The 24353-nt window shown below is 35.9% G+C and overlaps 1 protein-coding gene across 1 annotated transcript in view; it reads right to left on the reverse strand.

Moving 5' to 3' along the window:
* The window catches only part of LOC134842782 (uncharacterized), a 40460-nt gene extending 16667 nt beyond the window's left edge, over nucleotides 1-23793 (reverse strand). The window contains exons 1-8 of the mRNA XM_063859268.1: nucleotides 23754-23793; nucleotides 17045-17243; nucleotides 16876-16972; nucleotides 15604-15737; nucleotides 15316-15523; nucleotides 15053-15213; nucleotides 12938-13283; nucleotides 9428-9487 (exon numbers count right to left, since the gene is read on the reverse strand). Of these exons, the coding sequence (XP_063715338.1) occupies nucleotides 9428-9487; nucleotides 12938-13283; nucleotides 15053-15213; nucleotides 15316-15523; nucleotides 15604-15737; nucleotides 16876-16972; nucleotides 17045-17243; nucleotides 23754-23788 (1240 nt within the window). The 5' untranslated portion in view covers nucleotides 23789-23793. The remainder of the gene's footprint in view (nucleotides 1-9427; nucleotides 9488-12937; nucleotides 13284-15052; nucleotides 15214-15315; nucleotides 15524-15603; nucleotides 15738-16875; nucleotides 16973-17044; nucleotides 17244-23753) is intronic.
* Between the last annotated feature and the right edge of the window lie 560 nt (nucleotides 23794-24353).

Raw genomic sequence — 24353 nt, forward strand, 5'->3', positions numbered from 1 at the left:
ATACCGATCGATACAAATATGAATGACTACAATTAAATTCAAAATAAAATTGAAAAAAAAAACTATAAAAAATAGTTTTTCTCAAAAAACACTGCAACAGAAGCCCAAAACATTCGGAACAAAATTGCCTGCACCATTAGAAACTTTACCGAGAGCTTTCGGAATGCTAGAAAGAAGCCGAAAGCCATGATACTTCGAAAACAAAAGCTTTTCTGCGAAACTAAGCCGACAAAAATAAAACAGACAGACAATAATGTAAACTAGCGTTTAACACACCTCCGGAGCTTCGAATTTTTAACAATTCATAAAAAACCCATATATTGGAAATAAGATCTGTATCCTTTGAGTGTACTCTGACAGCACCCAATTACAGGGTTGTTTACTTCAAATTTTGAAAAACCATAAAATTTTGTGAAGTTCTTTGAAATAAGAAAAGTCACATCTCGGAAACTCAAAGCAATTGATCAGTCACAATTGAACGCAAGATTTGCAACTAAGAGTACTCTTACAGTACCCAACTACAGCGATGAGTAATTCACACTTTGAGAAATTTCAACTTTTGAAAAAATCAGAAAAAACGTCACTTTTCGTAAACTAACAAAATTGGAGCAGTCAAATTTAGAAGAGCCAAGATTTGCAATCACTGAGAGTACTCTGACAGCCCCCGACTACAGGGTTATGAATTCAAAAGTTAAAGTTGAAAATTTTTTTTTAAAATCACAAAAACGTCATATCTCGAAAACTACAAAAAAAAACCTTTGAGGAGTCATATTTGGAGGCAAAATTGACAAAACCTGGGAGTACCCTGACAAAACCTCGCTATAGAGACTTTGTCAGGCTACAGAATCTTTGTCAGGAAATATGAACTTCAAATTTAGTGAAGCTTTTTATATCTAAACTCTTTAAAAACTAATGAAAGAATCTTATAAAAACGTCATATCTCAAAAACTACAAGGATTTCAGCAGTCATATTCAGAGGCAAGATTCGCAACTTTGAAAATCGTCATATCTCGTAAACTAAAAGGATTTTTGGTAAGTCATAAATGGAGGCCAAAATCGCAACATCTGCGAAACCCTGACAGCATCCCACTATTGGGTTGCTAACTTCAAAATTCGTGAAATAAACACTAAACTCAAACGGAAAATCTAAAAAAAATCTTAACCATTGCAATATACGATATAGCTAAAACGTGCAAAAAATTCTATTGTTAAGCATGCAAAAATATTACATTGAAAAAAAACTTAAACATGGCGAGGTAGTGAAGCCCGCATTTAAATATAGTATAGATAGATTAGCCGAAACTTTCTATTTGCAAAAAAAACAGGTCTTGACTTAGGTAACCGAATATCTGGGCTTTGTCGTATCAAGCATGGGTTTTAGGTAAGAAAGCTGAAACTTCAAAAAATCAGTCTAAGCCGACAAAAAAAACAGATCCGGAAAAGCACAAAAACTCTAGTTTGCATACAAACATGTCCCAGCCGGATTCGCACCGCAATATATTCGGTCTCAAGCAGTTGTCTTACCTCTACTCAAGATGGTTGATTGAATTTGAATTTCTAAATACCAAGCAGTAGCAAAGCCGAAAACACCTGAGCATAAACCATTCATGTCGAAAAAAAATTGAAAAAACTGAGTAATTACCGACAAAACATAAGCAGACAATTAATATTCGAAATTTTCTTGAAGACGAATGATTACCGCTTGAAAAAAAGGCCCTGCTGAGATTCGAACCCCGGACTCGTATCCGTTACCTCCAGGCTAAGTGTGCAGGAAATATGAATTCATTATGAACCAAGGTACCAACAGGAGTCCAGATGAGTCCTGAGAACAAAGTTAGTTACAGGACCAATAAGTCAAGTACCCGACTGCGATAGTATTGCTTATCGCAATGGGTAAAGAAAGGAACATAATCAATAAAATTAAACAAAGGAAGTTTAAAACAAATCGAATAGGCTATTTTTGGCCTAGCTGACAAAGCATGTAAACAAATTTCTAGAAAACAATTTTCAGAAATTTTTCGGAACTAAGCTAAAAACTTGAAGTGCTAAAACTAAAAATTTAACCAATATGGGGTTCAAAAATTCTTGCTTTAACTGTAAATCTTCGATAAAAACTTCTTTGAAACCTGGTAAGTACGCCATCTGTTAACTACACTTTAAAGACCGCAAGTTATAAAATGGAAATTGAGCAAAATTAGCCTAATCGGCTCAGTAGAATTGAATTTGTATGTTGCCAACTTCACAGACTTATCTTAAACAGCTAAAATGAAATCATTTATGTTTCTAATGTAGTTTGATCAATTATTTGTACATCATTTCTCGGAATGAAAGCTCAATTATCTAAAACATAGCCAGCAGAAGGTACGAAAAGTGTATAAAACGTCAAGGACGTCGAGAATAAGTTGATTGAAAATACATCAAGTTGAAGCTCTTTGATTTCAAGAATTGATTATAATAGGCAGTTTTTTCTTAAAATTAAACCCCGTTTAGAAAAACTGGATCAATGGAAAAGTTATTATTCTGCTTGAAAATCATAAATTCAAATCATATAAAATTAACTTCAGTAGGTCTATTGATTGCTGGCTAACAACACATAAACCATCTGCTTGCGTTTGTAAATGTGATTTGTAGCGTTTTTGGTTGAGGGAGATAGCTCAATTGGTGATTATGGGGGGGGGGGGGGGATTGCTCAATTGATCTGAACATGAACACCAAAGAATTTATACAAGCATTGATACGCATGATCCACTTCTGTAAATATTAGAGCATTTAAAGACTCTATTCCATTCGAAAAAAAGACAAAAAATAAGCAAGACCTACATAAGTGAAAATCACTTCGTTTTTTTACACTTAAAACGGACAAAGGGAAATAGTTGAAGTGAACCCCACTTTCATGCATTTTTTCGCCTTTACTTATTTCTAAATCACTATTATTAACTTTTTATTGAATGCTACTGGAGATAAGACTGTTCACTATTAGGTTAGGCGCTAAGTGCGTTTGTCCAACCCTTTGCCCATCCTCGCTGTCAAATAAATGTCAAATGTCGTTCGTTGTTCGAAATGTATTCTGTTGATGAAAATTGTATAATATATAAGAATTCTTCTTGTTTCGTTTCAACATCTGCATTTGAAATTCAAGAAGCCTCAATGAATGCACTGACAAGCATGAACTATCATTCAACACGCATCAAAAATGATGCATTGACATCGTGAAGGAGCGGTATGGAGATCAAAACAAATTGACAACTTCTTTCCCGATATTATATCGTTATTATAGCAGTTTGTCGAGATTGAAACGTTTTTGTTAAAAAACAACGTTAGAATTGATGAGATTAAAAGTCAGTAGTCAGACTTATTGAAATTTAACTTAAGTTTATTCAAACACAAAATCAGGACTGTTTGAAATTAAATCCAAAAAGGTATCGAGAGAAATTTCCTTCTGTAAAAAACTGCATCAAACGCTGCTAATTTTGTGTAGGTAGCATTAATGACGTTAAGGGCTAGTGCATTTAAGCATAACACAACGCAATCGGCCCAGACATGACACTGTGACTGTGAGAGAGAAGGCAGGTTCTTTGAAACCGATCTGAAGATATCTCAATCGAATTAAACTCAACATTTGACACCTTGTAGAGAGAATAGCCTTTAAAAAACACACCAGTGAGCCTCTTTAACCCTGCTGCTTTCATATGTAATGTAAACGGACCGATTTTTCTTATTACAAAAAGCTTTATCTAGGTAAAAAAACACGCTACTACTAAAAAGTTATTTTTCAACATATCCCTATGGAGTAACAAAGCCGCCATTTCCGCATTCGTAATTAGAGAACGCTAATTACGTAACTTTTAATTTGTAATGAGCATTTTATAACTTCTTCCTGAAAACATTCAAGAAGACCTATGCAAACCAAAATCAACTTCGTTCTTCTAAACTTACCAAATGGATTTTTTCGCGATGATATAATTGTAAGCAACGGCTGTGAGCACCGCCGAGCTCTTCTTGTTTTCACAACGCATTCTAGACCTACATTTTAAATGGGAACAATAATGGGGCTTCTTTAATAAAACATTGCGAAACACTCGCTCTTATATTTACTTCAATATCACTTGTAAAGACGCAAAAAGCTCGGTGATGAGTTCAAATTGAAACTGTTCTCTGCTCATTTCGCATATTATTTTTGGCTAACATATCTGATTCAAGACCCAGATACCCGGGTTCGATCACTGCTAGGAACGAATTTTGGCTGATTTAGATCAGTTTTATCTGCCTCATATTGTAATATCTCACCGTCGAAGCTTTACACGGAAAATCAGTCCATGCATATTTAGTCAATTTTGAACTAATTCTGACAGAGTAGATCAAATTCTACTTTACACGGCATCCTACTTTGGCGAAGCTATAAATTTTTTGTTACTGAACTGGGCTATAATGGGAGGGGCTGAGATAGGAGTTAAAACAGTGGTGGATTAAGAGTGAAAGCGGACCTCTGCCCTGCTTTTAGGATTCAATCTTCTCACCATCCAAAGAGAACCCCTTTGGTACTATTTAAGATAATCCATTTTAAATTTTCCAAAAGCACATAAACAAAGCCAACAAACAGTTGGAAAAGAGTCAATGAACGAAAGAACACAGAAAAAACTGACTTGTCTTTTTAAAAAAATCTTCGAAATTCGAACTTCGAAGAAAAAGATGGCTTTAGAGCTCGTTAAATTTCTAGAACAGATTAACCCATTTTGAAAAAACTGGATTAATAGGTAAATTCATTATTTCGCTGGAAAATCTGATAATTAAATTCCATTTTCGAAACTAGAAGTCGATCACGATTATCAAGACTTTTACAATTTTGCTGTTTAATATTGGAGTTTGTCCTCCTTCCAACAAAAAAAATGAAGTCAATTTATGATGAAATCAAAAGTCAAACAGCAAAACTCAAAAATGTGCTTGAACAATTTGTAAGACTTTTTCCTGAAAAACAAAAAAATCTATAAGACCTCGGAAAAAACAAACACTACTATTAAGCAAGCTTTAGGTACTTTCCTATCGTCCACTAAGCCAAAACACGTGGTAAAATGCCACTTGATCCAAAAACAAAATACCATAAGAAAAGGTCATCATGAAAAACTCAACACTTTTTTGGAAATACGAAAAACTCAATCTTAGAAAAACAGACGGAAAACACAAACACTATCAATAAGCAAGCTTTTACTTTCCGAGTGTCCACTAAGCGAACAACACGTGTTTACACGCCAATTGATCCGAAAACAAAAAATACTAAAAGAAACGGTTGTAATAAAACATTCAACATATTTTTGAAAATACGAAAAACTCGAACTCCGAAAAACAGAAAATACAAACACTACTAATACGTAAGCTTTTAGTACTTTCCTATCGTCCACTAAGCCAAAACACGTAGTAGAACGCCACTCGATCCGAAAACAAAATACCAAAAGAAAAGGTCTCAGAAAAAGAAATTCAGCCTCAGAAAAACAGACGAAATACAATCACTAGAATTAAGCAGGTTTATAGTTTTTTCGCGCGTCTACTAAGCCAAGAACACTTGATTAGACGCTAACCGAAACGAAAACAAAAAAAAACAAAAAAAATAGTTTTCATAAAAAATGGTTTTCATAAAAAAAGTTCATTTTTTTGGAAATACGAAATCATTCTCAGAAAAACAGACGAAATTCAATCACTAGTATTAGACAAATTTTTAAATTTTTCCGAATGTCCACTACTCAATAACACTTAATTATATGCCAATCCCTCCAAAAACGAAAATACCAAAGGAAATGGTTGCCATAAGAAAATCAAAAAAAAATGGAACTAAGAGAAACTATCTCAAAAACAGACGAAAAACACAACAGTTATCATTGAGAAAGTTTTATTATTGTCTGATCGTCCATTAAGCCGCAACACGCAACAAGGAGCTAATCAACGACACTTGAGACTACAATTAAAACTGACTACAACGCAAAAACATCTTGAGTTGGCATCTAAGCTGACAAAACTAAAGCCTACAAACTATAATCAGACTAATCAATTTTTCCCCCACTGAAAAAAAAAACAAGATCTGGCCGTGACTCGAACCGCTGACATTAGGTTTCAAAGGTAAATATATTATCTCCAGACTAAGTGCGATGAACAACGGTCCGATTTTTGATTTGATTTGAACCAAAGGTAAAATGCTTCAAGTGATTTTGTTGAAGAAGTTGTTAACCCAAAAAAACTCTATATTCCGATTTCATAACGATTGCTAATCGCAAGCGTAATAAAAGCTATACCAACTTTATGAAGCTTGGAATATTTTTATATTTTTTTGTGGCACCATCTTCCCAGGCCCTATTTTTCCAGCATTATAATAATGAAAAGCAAGACTCCGTTTAATTTGCACGTGTATTTGGGTCTTTCCCATATTAGCCCCCCAACATAGTAACAAAAAACCATAGCACTTCATAATGTGATTTTAGAAACATGGGCATACATTTTGCTGGCGGCTCTATTTGAAATTCACAACAACTTAAACTTGAATAAAAGTCAAAAAATGATATCAGCCAAACTACAACTTCGCAAACACTAGCGAATATAGCAAGTTGATATAAAAAGTCAAAAAGAGAAAAACAGCCAATCGAAGATTGGAAAACAGTAAGGAACGCAAGTAAATAACAAAAATACTGACTTTCGTACTTCAAAGAAAAAATAGATGCCCTTTAAGCTCTTTGATTTTCTGGATCGATTTATGACCGGCGTTTTTTTGATATTATAAAGACAATATGAGAAATTGGATCAACAGGTAAAACTTTTATTCCGCAGGAAATCTAAAAAAGCAATAACTTTCGAAACTAGAAATCGTTCACTTTTTTCGCGCCATTTCCAGGTTCATATTTGGAGAGCGCTATCAGCAGATGACTTTCATTAGATTTCAAAAAATGACCCAGTGCATTCATAAATGTATCAATATGTATGAATGCACATCTGTAGTTATTAGAGCATTTTGAAACTTTTTCACGAAGAAAAACAAAAAATCAATGAAGAAAAAATAGTCTGAAGTACATTCATCGACTCTCAATAAGAGCAACCAACAAACATAGCCAACAGATAATTGAAAAAGTGTCAATGGACTGAGTGTAACCAAAATATATATCTTTTCTGAACAATTTTCAAATTTCAAAGAACAAATAAATTTGATTAAAGCTAACCCAGTTACAAGAATCTTTCATCATTGATTTTTTTTTCTCGTAAAACTAGCCCAATTTGAGAAATTTGGGTCAGGGGTAATTTTTTTACCCCCTTAGGAACTTTGAAAGGTCATTCATGCTTCAATTTAGCAAATGAGTTTGAAAACTTGAAAATCAAAAACCAAACCGCGAAAAATCAAATTTAGGAAAAAAGGCTTTTCCTGAAAAAAAGGCTACCCCTATAAATGTCTTTCGATAAAATACGAGGAAGCCGATAAGTTGAAATAAAAATTGAAAAATGGAAAATGTCGAAAAATGTATATGTCTTTCACGATGAAAAATTCTAAATTTGGAAAAAAATTATCCCAAGAGACTAGAATGTAAGCTTAACATCGGACGTCAACTTACCAAGCGGTCACAAACCCGAAAATATCTGAGTAGAAACCCTTTAAGCCGAAAAAGTTCACAAGCAGACACACACACCCACACAATCAAAAACAATTATCGCTCATCAAATCACACAAAATGAAAAAATATCGAGAATTTTAAACTAAAAAATAGATGCCCTCAAAGCTCAATTTCTAGAACAAAATATGGTTGACCTTTTTCGATTAAATTACCCCAATTTGAGGAAACTATCAATAGGTATTTATTCCGCTGAGAAATCTGAAAACTAAATTCCTCTTTCGAAACTAGAATTTGATCAAAATTTTCGTAACGAAATACTTTTGCTGTTCGATAGTCGAGTTTGCCTACGTCTTAGCAAAGGCATTGAACTGAACTTAGAAAATAATCATAAGTTTGTCCGCGAGAAAGTAAATTTGAACCTAAACAAATTTTAAGTTTTCCAGAAAAAAAAACCGAAAAAAAAAAATCATCAGATCATAATAAGAATCTGGACTAAGGTCAACTCTTAACAAGTCGGGTTGCTGAAAAAACATAGCCAACTGAGCGTTGGAAAAGAGTAATGAACGCAAAGAAACACAAAAAAAAACTGACTTGTTTTTTGAAAAAAATCCAAACTTTTGAAGTTCGCAAAAAAAAATTGATGACCTTAAACCTCTTCTAATCTCTAAAATAATTCAGTATTGCCATTTTTAAAAAAAAAAATCAACTTAATTTGAGAAAACTAGATCAAAAGGTAAAATTTTAATTCCGCTGGGAAATCTGAAAATTAAATTTTCGAAACTAGAAGTCGATCACGTTTTTCGTGACCTTTACACTTTTGCAGTTCGATAGCAGGGTTTGCCTACCTTTTATTAATGAAAATGCACTGAACTTAAAAATAAATCACAAGACAAACCGCAAAAAAAAAACAAAGCGTCAACAAAATTTAGGACCTGAAAAAGAAATCACCAAGACCTTTATAAGAGTCTTCACTACGTTAATTACTCTTAAACATCGAATAGGACGGATATTTGAAACGCTAATGCTCTTTTTTAGAAAAGTCATATGTGCAGTTTGATTTCTGTTATAATTCTGGTATCGATATAACGATACTGAAGAGAAAAACTGAGAAAAGTGAAGTTGAAAAAAGTGGAATGATCGTATAAGCACAAGGGTTACTTGTGTTTAAAAAAATATGATTAATCGTGCATATTTCCAATCACATTAAAATCATTGTTATGGTACAGAGACTTCAATTTTCCGATGGCAGCAGCAGGTTTTTACATATACGCAACTCACCATCGAAAGGGCTTCACATAGTATCTTGTAACTTTCGATCTTATTTATCTTCCTTGAATATTTTGTGCACTTTAGTGTCTCTTAGGATAGGAAGATGTGATGTACCGGCTGACCGAAATAAGCCAGTTCAGTCTGTCCTAGGGAGACACGCGCACTGTGCGACTCTAATTCTCAATCAAAAGGTACAGCCTTAGTTCCGTTGAAACAGGAACAAAAATAGAAGCCCAATACAATGATCAGTGAATGCGTACAGAAAGAGGCTCCCACTTACGATTACCAATCAATCCCCGCCCGCCTCTAAGCACCAAATGGCACAATCGATTCTCTCTCTATCTCTCTCCACGTTTCAACGTCATGCTGGCCATGTGCGTGGGGAGTGCGCTCATTTCCTCGCATAACTCAACTTCCAAGCTACTCTCGAGGAGTGTGTGAGGATTTATGAGTACCTAAAAATGACATAAGTTCGCAACAACACTTTTGCAGCAACTTCACAATAACACATCCTTGTTTGAAAGTCAAAATGAAAATGAAGTGCAGGCTGAACACATCATTTCTTCGTCTCATACCTAATCCACGTGCAGCAACATCAGTTGCGACCAGAATCGGAGTGCGTCCTGCTTTGAAGTCTGAAACAGGAAGACCATCATAGCCAACCAACTCCAAGGCCGGACAATATTGGAGATTTTAAAACCCTTTCATCACTTCCAGTTGCTTCACACTTATACTTAACCACGTCGCCTATTGCATTCGTTCTATTTTAAGGTATCTTATTTTGTCCCAGATTAGAAAATGCGCAGTTAACTAATGCCAATGCGCTAAAACACCCGCATCAAGCTCGCACCATTTTTTGAAAAATCATTTGAAAAGATGTCGCGTGAACCATTGATAAACACGATCTTTTAAAATGCTGCACCCGCGTGAGAAACATATAACATGCGCACTCTCTGTTTCATTCGTATCCCCCTTTGTACTATTTTGAGATATCCATATTTGGTGACGGACCCTAGAAATTTTCTAAAGGCGCCTTTAGGCGCTAATCTATACTAAATTTCAGGGCGGCGCAGAAAATTTTGTCAACTCGGGGTCTCTAAAGGGGCTTGGGAGAGCTCAGAAAATCAATTTGGTCGACCTAAAAAAAGGTCGACAAAATTTCAATTTTTTTTTGAAAATCCGCCCCCTTCTAGGGTCCTAGATCCGCGCCTGCTTAAAACTAACGATTTAAAGTTCACACAGTGGTGAAGCTGCACTTCGAAAAGACTAGCAAGCCCGCCTCCAACAATCAATTGGCTCGCAAACAATCAGTTGTTGTTCTAATCAAGCTATCCAAGCAAAGAATCGGATTTTTATATGGAAGCTATTCACGCGATAAAGCATAGAAATATTTCAAGTTGTTTGATAGAGCGAATCAATTCGCAAAGTAAAGTTTTTCTAGGCCAGATATTAAAGCAAGGAAACTTTGAATAATTCACCTTGTTTCATAGAGCGAATCAGTTGACAAAAAATTAAAGTTTTTTTTCGTAAGCTATTCAAGCTATGAAATCAAATATTTCAAGTTACTTCACAGATCGAACTGGTTCGCGAAAGGTTCAAGTTTTTGTATGCAAGCTATTTAAAACATTAAACTTTTAAACATTTCCAAGTTATTGTATAGACTGATTTGGTTCACGAAAAATATAAGCTTTTCGAAGCAAACTATTGAGCTATGACACTTTGAAATATTTCCAGTTATTTTATAGACCGAAAAAGTTCGCGAAAAATTTAAATTTTTCTAAGCAAGCTGTTTAAGCTATGAAATTTTAAAACATTGAAGTTAAGTCCAAGAAAGAACCGGATGGCAATTTTTTTCTGTTGAAGCTTTTCAGGTGATTTCCAGGTTTTTACTTAGTTTTTTATTAAGTTTTTTGCACGAGCTAATGGAGCAAGGAACTTTGAAAAAACCCAAGCGAGTTCTTAGACCGAATCGTTTTTGCCATAAGTTGAAGTTTTCCGAAGCAAGCGAAGCAAGCGATTCAAGCTATGAAACTTTGACATAATTTAAGATATTTAATGAAACAAATCGGTTCACGAAAAACTTGTCGACGCAAGCTATTCGAAACTTTGAAAACTACGACATTTTCATTTCATAGACTGACTTGGTTCGCGAAAAGTTCAAGTTTTTTCTAAGCAAGCTAGTCGAGCAATGAAACTGTGAAATATTTCAAGTTGTTCTTGGACCGAATCGGTTCGCTAAAAATTTCAGTTTTTCTAAGCAAGCTTTTAAAGCTATGAAATTTTGAATTATTACAAGTTATTTCATAGACTGAATCGGTTCGCGACAAGTTGAAGTTTTTTCTAAGCAAGCTTTTCAAGCCACGAAATTTTGAGTTATGACAATTGATTTTATAGACTAAACCGGTTCGCTAAAAAATTTTAAGCTTTTTGAAGCAAGCTAAGAAACTATGAATTTTTGAAACTTATTTCTCGGGCCGAATCGGTCCGCGCAAAGTTTCAGTTTTTGTAAGCAAGCTTTTCAAGCTATGAAACGTTGGAAAACTTCCAATTATTTCATAAACCGAATCAGTTTGCAAAAAAATTGTTTCTTAGCATGGAGGCTGTTTTTCCAGACTCAAATGAATCTGTAAACGCAACATTTTGGACAAAAATTGGGCAGGATACTAAAATACGCGACAACAGAATATTACGCAGTATACTAAAATAGGCGGCAACAGAGAAAAAAACTCCCCTGACAACAAAAATTCCCCTTGGACTTTGTTTGATTATATACATTTTACACAGAGGCGAAGCTGTGCATCGCAGATTTTGCGATACAATTAGATCTATCAAAATGAATAAAGATAGCAATAAAAAATGCCTAGACAAAAAAATTTATCAAGCGGTAACAAAGCCCCAGATACCTGAGCACAAACTAAAAAATAAAAAAAATGAATTCCACCTTCCCCTCATAATACACACTCACACTTTTTTCACTAATTACTCGAAGCAATAAAAGGCTAATCCTTTACAATAAAAGGCTAATCCTTTACAAAAAAGCCAAAATTAAGCCGATTGAAAAAAAAAGAAACAAATTGAAAAAAAAATGAAATTGTAACAGAGGCAGTTGGTAAAATTTTGAACCGACATAATAAGCAAAATTTCAACTCAGAGGCGAAGCTGCGCTTCGCAAACACTTGCGAGAACACGGCCAAAAAGCAGCTCTATCAAGTGATATAAGAAAAAGTAGAAACACGCCTCGAATTTGCAAAAACTCGAGGCTTAGCAAAAACTCGAATTAGCAAAAATCTGCAACCTAGCAAATTTGAGTCTCACGCACTAACCATTCAGCCACGGATGCTTAAATTCCCCAAAAATTAGTCACCAATAACGCAGCAACATATGCTAATAAATTGCCAATTCGATGCAGCAAAACTAGCATCAAATACAAAAAGATACAAATTTGCATGCAATAAATCGCAAATCATAAAGCCACATTATGTTCAAATTATGCTTTTCAAAAAATTGCGAGATATGTTGAGTTAGAAAATTTCTGAAATCGAGATTTTATTACTATGTTGCTTGAAACAAATATCTTTTTTCGGTTCACTTGATGAATTAAAAATGCATCAACTGCGTAAACTTATAACTATTCCAACGTCAAAGCACATGTTATCAATAAGCTGTAAAGGTGCAACATAATATCAAAGGTGCAACAAAATATCAAAATATCTTCATGCCGATTCGATGCAGCAAATAATGTTGCTGTAAGTCGCAGCATTAATTGCGACTTAGTCGCAACAAAATTTGCGAGTTACGTTGGAAAAAAAAGAAAATACTAAAACACTTTGCTTCGCAAAGGTAAACAAACCGGATATTTAAAATAATAACATGCTCAAAATATGTCTGTTGACACAGTTCATGAGATGAATCCTGTAATCAATGGTATTTACGGGAAAAAAAGTCTAGTACCCAATTAGAATACCCTTGCTGATCGCAGTGGTAATTGTATTACACAACAAGGCGATGTCAATATTGTCTCTCGTTGTTGATAGGCTGAAGATGGGTTGTATATGTATATAAGATAAGAATGTATGCAGCCTAACCTTCTAAGACCCATTCGCGCTCGGCTTGTTTTTTGTCACCGTGGATGCAGAGCGAGGGCCACCCGTCTCTCCTCATGGCGCCTGTGAGCTCGTCCGCCTTCCTTTTAGTCTCGGTGAAGATGATTGTCTTATTCTGCTGGCTCCTCATGATCTCCTCCAGCAGTCGGATCAGTTTGCCCTCCTTCTGGTACTCCTCGCACACATCTACCACCTGCACAATGTTGTGGTTCGCGTGCAATCCCAAGTCCCCCACGTTGATCTTCGAGTAGTCCGTCATGAAGGAACCGGCCAGGTTGTGCACCTCTTTCGGCCACGTTGCCGAAAACATCAGCGTCTGTCTGTCTGGCTAGTACATGAAACAAAATGAAAATTATCACACAAGGAATTTATTTCAGAAGCACCAAAATGTACAGATTTATGAAACTTAACATATGTTTTTTTTAATCAACCACCGCGGTTTCCAGATGTTAAATAGTTAAGTTGACAAGAGTGCCTATAACATGCGCCCATTAAGCTTTGACTTTTTTGCAAGAACTCAATTGCAAATTGTTCCGCACGTGATATTAGAACCAGCAGTTACACGATTGGTGGGCCAAAAAACTACTGGAGCGCCACAATAACACAAGGTGAATTTTCAATCATCCATCAAAGATATTATTGACATAGAAACTTGAGGAATATCAGTTTTGAAAGCAAAAATTTAACAAAGAGGCTAAGTTGCACTTCGCATACGCCAGCAAAAATATGACCGATAACACTACTGGGAAAACTAAATGAGTTAAACTTTGAGTCTACATAATTTCTCAAGTGAAGCACGCCAATTATGAGTCTACATAATTGCTAAGTGACGCAAGCCAATTATCAGTCATTGGCAGGAACAGTCAATTTGAGAAAAAAAATAAACTTACTAACATGCCTCAAGTTATAGAGCGGCCGCATTTTAGCTAGTATACGAAAAAATTCATTAAAAACATCCGACCCTCCCCAGGTTGCTGGTTTCTTTCCCTGTCTCTACGCTACAGATCCATGATACCTTGAAGCTAAAGTGATATTTGTGATATAATAGCTTGTGTTAATATCCTTAGCATTGGCTGTACTTAATAGCTGGATGAAAAAGAACTTTCAAAATGAACACATTTTGACGCAACAACTGCATCGCAACAATATTTGCTACTTAGGAAAGATAGTACACATTATAACACAAGCTATGCTTGTGTAATGAAAATAATGGACAAGGACGAACATTTTTAGTATATTTTCAAATTTCACCTATTCCAACAGAAAAAGTAGCCCTGTAAACTTGCTGGAAATTTGGTCAGTATGGATTCACTCCATTCCCAGTGTAATAAGAGGAAACCCAGATCACAGTGGGTGAGAACCAACATCGAATAATGAGCTCGCAACCATGATATTGAGCACACAATGCGGCAACCATATCAAACACAGAGGCGAAGCTTCGCTTTGCAATCACTAGCGAGAACACGACAAAAAGCAGCTCTAGAAAGTGCAAGAAAAAAATAGAAATAAGCATCGAATAGGTAAAAATTCGGCAAGGTCTAGGATTCGATCAGCGACCTACTGTAATCTAGATATTTCGAGTCTCACGCACTAACCACTCAGCCACGCACACTAAGCCACTGACAAACACTAGTACCGAATGAAGCAGCTACATATGCTAATAAAATTGCCAATGCTATTAAGCAGAAGTGGCACCAAATACAAATAGACATAATTTTGACAGTAATAACTTGGATTTTAACAAAGTAAAGGCATCCACACTACTTGCATACAACAAATCATAGAAAGCATAAAGCTATATTTTGTATAAATTATGCATTTCAAAAAATTGCGAGATATATTGAGTTAGAAAATTTCTGAAAACGAGTTTTTAATATTGTTATGTTGTTTGAAACAAATAGCTTTTTTCGGATCCTTTGATGAACTAAAAATGCATCAACTGTGTTAACTTATTACTATTCGAATGTCAAAGCACATTCTATCAAAAAGCTGTAAAGGTAACCCAAAAGTGGCACAAATATTTGCGACTCAGGTCAGAAAAAAAGAAGGTTCTAAATAATTCACTACGCTGACGCGACACTAGTGTAATCACTCTACCCGGATGAACTCGATGATCTTCTTGATCTGTGGCTCGAATCCCATGTCTAACATACGATCCGCTTCATCCAGCACCAGGTAAGTCGTCCTGTCCAGTCGGATCTGCTTGGACTCCATGAAGTCCAGCAATCTGCCAGGGGTCGCTATCACCAGCTCACACCCTGCAAACAACAACAGTACAAGATCAAACACAAGAAAAAACTGCAGCACCGCGTCATTATACTAGTGCTTTAAAAATGTAGGACCTTATGTATACAGTTTACCTCGATCTAGCGCTCCAATCTGGGGTCCTTTCGGTGATCCTCCGTATACACACGTGTTTCGAACTCCAGAAGTCTCTGTGAACTCCTGGGCCACTTGCGCCACCTGCTGCGACAACTCCCTAGTCGGACACAAAATCAACGCGATCGGCCCATCGCCTCTCTGAAGTGGTGGCTGATTCTTGATGTGCAAAATCGCAGGAACTACAAACTAAAAATCAGCATCAACGATCTCTAATCGTATTCTAGCGCTACAAATGTTTAAAAAATTACTGGCCACGACAAACTCACCGCGTACGTTTTACCCGACCCTGTTTGGGCGACTCCCACCAAATCCTTCCCTTTCAACGCTACAGGCCAAGACTGTGCTTGAATGGGAGTCGGCTTGGTAAAACCATTCTTGCGTATGGGCATTTTCAAGTAATCTAAACGAAGACGCCACCATATTCATTATGAAATTTCTTTTGCTCAGAGCCCAAGTTGAGCTTTACATACCCAAGCAACAAACATTGCCAACTGACTGTTGGACAGAGTAATGAACCCAATGAAGCAGTTATACAAACTGACTTTTTTCGTAAAAACGGATCTTGTCAACTTTCCCCCCTTCCCCTGTACTACCTAGTCACGAATTCTCTCCCATTAGGAAATAATTGGTCAGTTAAGCAGTTTCGTTCCCAAAAAACTTTCAAATGTTAACGAAAAAGTACGCCCTCAACGCGCTGAGTCTCACGAACAATTTATGATAGGTGCCTTTTTGTTAAAATTAACCCAATTTGAGAAAACTGGATCAATTGGTAGAATCTATATTTCGCTGGTAAACTGATAATTAAGTTCTGTATTCGAAATTAAAAGTCGAATATGTTTTTCGAGATCTTTTCATTTTTGCTGATCGATAGTGGAATTTTCCTTTTTTAACAGGAAATGAACTGAACTAAAAAAGAAATCAAAAGTCAAACCGCGAAAAATAAAAACTCAGCGTGAACAAATTTTAAGACATTCTAGAGTGTACTTAGATTCTCAAGTATAATGAGTTCTGAAGTGACCCCATCGCAGACAGGGGCCGCCCCTAATAAACAGTGACAAAACAACTAAGTTAAGTTTAAACATAAATTAAGTTTTAATTTTATTGCCAAAGTTAATACTGTAATGTTTTTGCTTTGATTATATCATCCTAATTTGATGTTTAAAAAGATGTTTAGGGGCATAATATGAGGGCCCTTGGCCTGTTGATGCTCCTAGGTAGAATGTAATTATTGGACTTCGTTGATTTAGTTCTTTGAATTTGTACGATGTCCTAAATTGGAATAAAAATAAGGTTTTACAAAAAAACACCAAGACCATTTTTAAGAGTACTCACTACGTTCATTAATGGTAAAAAGAAAATCAGAAAAAAATTGATTCAACAGATGAACTTACGATGACAAAAAGGATAGGATAATTTTTTTCGGGAATAATCAAACCTCGCAACTCAACTCGATTGAAATCTAGCAAGCATGTAAAAAATTAATTGAGAGAAATCTAGCTCTCATGCAATATTAAGTGTGAACTTCATTTCGAACAAACCAGGGACAACTAGCTCGTCAAAACTTTGAATTGGCCGAGGTATGAATGAGCCTTCCATTTGCAGCTGATGCGCCTGAAGAAAGCCGTCAACCTCTTCCTTAAACAAAAAAAAACATAACTGATCGACTGATTGACCCATCATGTAAAAAGGCATGAAATTAATGCTGACCTGATGTCTACTCGCAGTTAGGGGCGACTCTTGATAGAAGTCCTTTTGGAATGAGGAGAGACTGCGTGTACTCCATTTTGGCCCTCGCAGTCCGGCTCCTGCTCCAGCGTCATTTCTGCGGTCACCATAGTTCGACCGGTCACCATACCGATCGCCATAGCTTCCCCTGCTGTTGCTATTACCGCTACTACCACCACTTCTAATACAAACAATTTAGTTACAAACAGTATTTCGCCTCTAGATTGGCAGCACATAGCAATAAATTACAATAACAATGCGTACGAACAAATTAAACCACTTTACCTGTTAATGTGAATTTGACATGAACTTATCATATGCATTAAAGGTTCGTTTTTTATTGCGAAGTAATATTGACGTGCGGGGGTTTTTCTTGTACATTTACATACCACACAGAAAGCTTCAAGTGGGTCACGTGTGATATCATACAAAAATATTCAGTAATTCGCCGAGAACTCATTTCATTCAAAACACTAGCAAGCCCCTCTCCAACAATCCATCGGCTCGCAAAAAAATCAGCCATTGTTGTAATCAAGCTATTCAAGCGATGAAACTACGAGCAATTTCGAGTTAAGTCAATTTGTAGAACTGTTCGAAAAAATTGTAAGTTTAAGGACGAATCGGTCCGCAGCTATAAAACTTCGAAATATTTTAAGTTAATTCATCAAGGGATTTGTATGAAGGGATTTTTAGAAGCCCTGCACGCGATGAAGCCATTCTGTTTGAAGCTATTCTAGCTCTCCTGAGCAAGCTATTCAAGCGATGAAACTTAAAAATCATTCAAATAATTTTATAGAATAATGGGTTCGCGAAAAGTTTAAGTTTTTATAAGCAAGCTATTCGAACTTTGAAACATTTCAAATTATTTCATAGACACAATCCGTTCACGTGTGATATCATACAAAAATATTCAGTAATGCGCCGAGCGAGAACTCATTTCATTCAAAACACTAGCAAAGCCGTCTCCCTCAACCACTCGGTTCGCGAAAAAGTTTTTGAAAGCAAGCTATTCGAACTACTTCAATTTATTTCATAGACCCAATCCGTTTGCAAAAAATAAAGATTTTCCATGCAAGCTAATAAATCAAATACAATTTGAAAAATTTCAACCTATTTCATAGACTGAATCGGTTTGCGAAAAAAAGTTTCTAGGCAAGTTTGAAAAACTCCAGTTATGGAACTTAGAAAATTATGGAACAATTTCAATCTGTTCACTTGTTAAATAAAGAACAGATTGAAACTCCGGTTAAATTGGATAATATAGCCCTTTTTAAGACGGATTTCAGAGGCCGGCATTTATTGTATTTTTATCGGAGCGAGCTCACTGGACAGCACAATCAAGTATTCCATATTACAAGCGTGAGTTACTAAGACGAAAATTCTCGGTTCCTGGTCTGAGCTTCACCGCCAACGCCAAGAACCCCCTGAAAATACTTCAGAACCTACTGGCAAACGGAAGACTTGAAAGAACTAGGAAGATAATTATCTGACACGACGTCATTAATATTTCATTAAGCAGACATTGCAGTAACAACTTCAAGAGTTGCCCCCACAAAAACTGCAAAACATTCTCTTGCGATTTAAACATAAATATTGAAGCAATTGTATACGTGCATTGTTTCGGAACACGGATCATCCTGAAGAAATTGAGATCTACCAATAAATTGGTAATTGATGCAAAGAAGCAACTACTCTCCCATCGAAAACAGAAGAACCAGAAAACTATCACCGACTTGAGTCAAGTGTAACCATCCTACGCATTAGAAACCCAACTTCTGTCATTTGTTTGGAATAATAGCGAGTCTCTAAGAAATTCTGGAAGAAAATAGAAGATTCAGAAAGGCAAAAAAACGTCGGAAAAGAGAGGCCACGTAGAGTGAAACAACTGTTATCAAAATCTCTCTGAAAAAACAAACAAGGTAAATGAATATATATTTTCCTCTTGCTCGTTTCTCCTGACAAACTTTACTTGTCTTATTTTATTGGTTGCAACTCTTAACTTGATGCCTTCTAAAGCCTTCACTGGTTAGAAGGGGCCGAGTTGTGAGCGGCTTCCACCTTGCTATGGCGAGAAAAACAAGACTTCACTCAACAAAGTACCCCCCGCGGGAAATGTACCGCAGAATGTAAAGATTGGACCATTCAGGATCCTCTTCAGGAATAGCCAATAATCTTTTGACATCAATCAACAAGATATCTGGATTAATATGGCTTTGCAAAGCCTGTGAAGGGGACTACAAGAAGACACTGCAGCATCATTCCACCGAAAATATTAAGGAGCATATGAAGTTGAAATTGGACAAGATTGAAGAGCAGATCGGAGACAAAACTGACCTAATTCAGACGATCAACCCAGTCACAGAAAAGGAAACTGATAGAAAATTCACAAATCTTCAAACAAACCTTGAACTGAAACTGAACAAAACAAAAGAACAGGGCAAAATACCAGCTGAAATTAAGGTCATCGTGGTCAACTACTAAATCTGTACCCAAAAACTTGAAAACAATAATGTAGCAAACCCTCGAACAACAAGAAAAAGAAAAATTAAGACATTGAAAAAAGAGAAAGCAACCTTGTGTTTTTCGATGTACGTGAAAGCAGTTCCCAAGACAAGGACACACGCATTATCCATGACAATAATCATTTCAAATACTTCTGCAGAAAAGGACTGAAATGCAGCGCAACACCATCCATTTTGACGGCCATAAGGCTAGGTAGAAGCAGTGAGAACACTAATCAAAACCAAACAAGCCCAAGGCCACTGAAGGTAGTGCTTGTGGATTGCTCCGAAAAATTCAAGATCTTCAAGAACCTCAGAAACTTGAAATAGTCGGATGAGCTCCACAGAAGATTAAGTGTCTCGCAAGATTATTCAATCAGAAGCAGGAAATATATTAAGGCAATGATTGAAAACGCAAAGAAAAAGGATGGAGCTGAAGCAGAAAATTTTATTTACACGTTGCGTGAACCAGTTGGTCTTTTCAAAATAAAGAAGAAATGAAAGACAATTGACTTCCAGGAGGAAGTCAATTGACTATCATCAAACCTGAAAATCTTGCTATAACACACGAAGCCTTTTAAGACGATTGAAATTTGTAGATTTTGTTCATTTGAACAATTTGATGCCCTGCTTATTACTGAAACTTGGCTCACTTCTGAAAGTGAAAGCGGCGATCAACATAGCGAGGTCAAATAGTCCAACTACAAATGAAATAGTGTCATGGCGGTGTAATGATTGCAGTTAAAACCACCATATTGAACAATGATTTCCTACCGGAGTCGGTCAAGTCTTAAAAATTAGTCGCAAAAATAAACTCTGGTTCACTTCTGCATAATCCATCATCGGGCAGTCCATACAGAGTAACTCAATCGGATATGAAAAACATCTTCAAACTTTTGAAGGAGTTTTGCCCACTGAACTTAATCTTCGCCGGAGATTTTAACTACCCGAAATCGAAATGGATACATACGGAACGAGCCGGCGTACGACGAAGAATTCATCTCATTAAAAATTGAACTTATCTGACTCAAAATGTAACTTTCAGGACTACTAAATCCTGAATATTAGATCTCATCTTAACGTCAGTTGAAACTCTCATCCACGGCATCGAACCAGTTTTGTCCATGGAAGGATTCTCGGATCAATATCCTTTATCTTTTTACATCAACTCAAACCAACTGATTGTGAAGAGCCAGTTAGAGAATTATTACAGCTACTGTACCTGCAACTACCAGGAAACGTCACCGAAATGAGCAGAAACAAGTTTCAATCTTACTGCTACAGCAATATCGAAGTTATTATACAGTTGTGGTATGACTGGATACATGAACTCGTTGAAAGACATACACCTAAGAGGACAAAGAGACGTTAGAATCTCCCAACGTGGATAACTCCCCCAAGGTCGCACTTACTAAACACACTTTCGACGCTCCGTGGAAAGATACAAAAGAAGGGTAATAGCTCAAATTAAGATAAATAGTACTAACAGCTTGAAACCAACTGTGACGAATTGCAATCATCCGATAGAGCGGAGCACGAGAAAAGCTATTTTTCGGAAGAAACATGAAAAGAATCTTCAAGCATCATAAGAGTCTACAGAAAAACAACCTACCTTTTAAAATGCGTCATAAAGAAACCAACAGAGAAGAAACTACGGACAAGACTAAAGCGGAACTAATGAATAATTATATTATATCGATTGTTAACGAAGAGAATTTTATTAGTTTTTACCCACATGAAAGCCATGTGTTTGGTGACGCACAGAAAGAAATAATCGAAGATCAGATAGAAAACGAGCTAAGCCTCAATAACGACTACCTGACGGGGAAACGCAACAAGTAAAAGTAAACGAGTAAATCAAGTGAAAGAGCGATCACATCAGGTGTCCCCGAGGTTCGGTCAAGGGACCACTCCTATTTCTAATTTACAATAACAACCTCCCGACCATTGTTTTCTAATCCCTATCGCTTTTTTTTTGCAGACGACCTGGAGCTTGCCTTCAGAGGCAAGAAAAAATAATTTGAGTGACATCAACAATCTAAATAACTGGAGTGTGCAAAATGCATTACGATTCAATCTCAAAAAATGTTCTTTTGTCGAATTAAAAAAGCACTGAGCAAAAAAATAATCCCGAAAACAGTTGGAAGAATGGCAGACAAATCTTGCATAAAAAATAATTCAAAAGATGTTGGACTTATAATCAATGAGAATCTTAATTGGGTAGATCATGTTAAATTCAGAGTGAACAAAGCAATCGAGCGTCTATTTTAGTGAAACAAAATACTTCAAAAATTCTCCCGATATGGAGTAAATCTCACTTATATCAAGCCATTTTGAACCCAATTCTACTTTACGCATCAGAATGCTGGGAACTTCAGAAATCAAATTCTTAGCTTATCGAGAAATTAAATAGGATCATGAAATGGATTTGCGGTGATATAGACTATGAAAAAGCATTGCGCAAGTCAAACTTGTTACCAACGCTTTACTTCATAGTGCTAAAGGACATCCTACTTCTAAAAAACATCTTAAATAATCAGTACAGACTATTAAAAAGCAATGCGCAAGTCAAACTTGTTACCAACGCTTTACTTCATAGTGCTAAAGGACATCCTACTTCTAAAAAACATCTTAAATAATCAGTACAGACTATTAAAAAGCAATGCGCAAGTCAAACTTGTTACCAACGCTTTACTTCAAAGTGCTAAAGGACATCCTACTTTTAAAAAACATCTTAAATAATCAGTGCAATGTCAATTTTACAGACCACATCAAAATCTGAAAGAATGGACGAAGTGGAGATTTCATCTTGAAGCGCCGAAATATGAAGAAAAACGACAAAAATTCTAGTACAGAACTGGACTGAGGGTTAATATCCTGCAGAACAAATTGATTTCTTCAACGACCAAAACAAAGAAGCGAACACTTGATTTGAAGTGGAGGAATTTTGAAGCCAACTTCACAGAAGACAATCCATGTACTTGGATATACTAGTGCTTGTGTGAACAATTTCGTACCAACCCAATGTCATAAACTGGGATCTCTTCCCTGTGGCAAGACCACAAAGTCTTTATAATAAAATCATAATAAAAATAATAACATAGAAAATTAGAGAAAAGTTAGATTTGTATATTGGAACCATTCAACCGATGAAACAATTCAACTTATTTCATAGACAAATCGGTTTTCGAAACGTTCAATTTTTTCTAAGCAAGCCATTAAGCTATGAGTTTTTGAAATATTCCATGAAGGGAATCGGTAGGGAAACGTTTTTTTATTGCAGCCATTCAATCGATGAAATTTTGATGTAAAAATTTCAAGTTATTTCATAGAATGAAAGAGATCGCGAACAGTAAGTTTTTCTAAAAAGCTATTCCAGCTACGACACTTTGAAATATTTCAAGGTCTTTTAAGTTCTTTCATAGACCGAATCGGTTCGCAAAAAAAAATTCTATGCAAACGATTCCAGCTATGAAATATTTTAAGTTAATTCATAGCGCAAATCGGTTCGCTAAAATCTTGTTTTTCTAATCATTGTGGTTGCTGTTTTTAGTTAATTTTCTTCTGACTAAAATGAATCCCATCAGACACGAAAAGAATCGGAGAGGTACGGAAACATTTAAGTTTTCAATTGGAGCTATTCAGCCGATGAATTTTATTGAAAAAAAAAAACCGATTTTATCATAGAATGAATCGGTTCGCGAACAGTTTGAGTGTTTCTCAGCAAACTATTCCTGCTATGAAACTGGAACATTTTAAGTTATTTCACGGCGCGAATCGGTCTGCTAAAACTTAGTTTTTCTAAGCATAGTGGCTGCTGTTTTTAGTTGATTCCTTTCATGGAAAATTAATGAACAAGTTCAACTTGTTTAAAGACTTAAGAAAAATTGAAAGTTCTTAAAATTCAGCTGCTTGCTGGTTGCACTGAAACTTTCATACTTTCTGATCTAAGCCTTCTTTAACGTTGTGCTCAATAGAAAAATTAAAACGTTAAGTCCATATCGCATTAAGACTTTCATTTAATAAACAAGAAGATTAGTAAGCTACCTTTTTTGTGATGCTTATTTTCAAAACTTCCAATCAAAGAATCAAACAAAAATCGAAAGAAAAAGCGCCCACTGCGGTCAAAACATTCTACGCTACATCCACATAAAGTATGAAGATTCTTCTCGGAAAAATGGTATAAGTACCTGTAGCTGCTCGAGTAGGCTGATCGATAAGACATAGTCGATTCTGAAATGTACTCAGGAAGGAAAATAAATTGTCCGAAAATCTGAGGAAATAAAAGCTGCTCGAAGAAAGAACGTGGTTGCTTAAATAAAACTGCGTTAATTGGAGCAAGAAAATCAGTAAAATGATTTTAAAAAAGATACTGAGATGAGAACATCAGATTATGACTAAATACCACAAACAGAAAAAACTGTTCTATTCGGCCAAAAATGGTTAAATAAGAAACCAATCTGTAATATGAATTAATTTCCATTAATTTATACACTTTACTGGTTTGATGCTGTGACTGCGTTTGTAACATTCGACCGGAAAGTACATAACAACCGAGAGTAAAACTAAATCCTATAATGATTGGCTAGCGTCAAAATAGAGTTTTACGTGCTTTTGACCGTCTCTGCCATAGCCAGTTCAACATGGTCCTCGTAACATCGGGTCAACAAACCTCGTTACAGTGTTAAGGCTATCAACTGAGCCTTGCAAAATAACTTAGTTGTATGTGAAATTATTGAACTCATGGCTGGGTCTCAGTATCCCCAGACAACGAGCCCACTCCTAAAAAC

The sequence above is a fragment of the Symsagittifera roscoffensis genome, chromosome 3, assembly GCF_963678635.1.
Source record: "Symsagittifera roscoffensis chromosome 3, txSymRosc1.1, whole genome shotgun sequence".
NCBI lineage: Eukaryota > Metazoa > Xenacoelomorpha > Acoela > Convolutidae > Symsagittifera > Symsagittifera roscoffensis.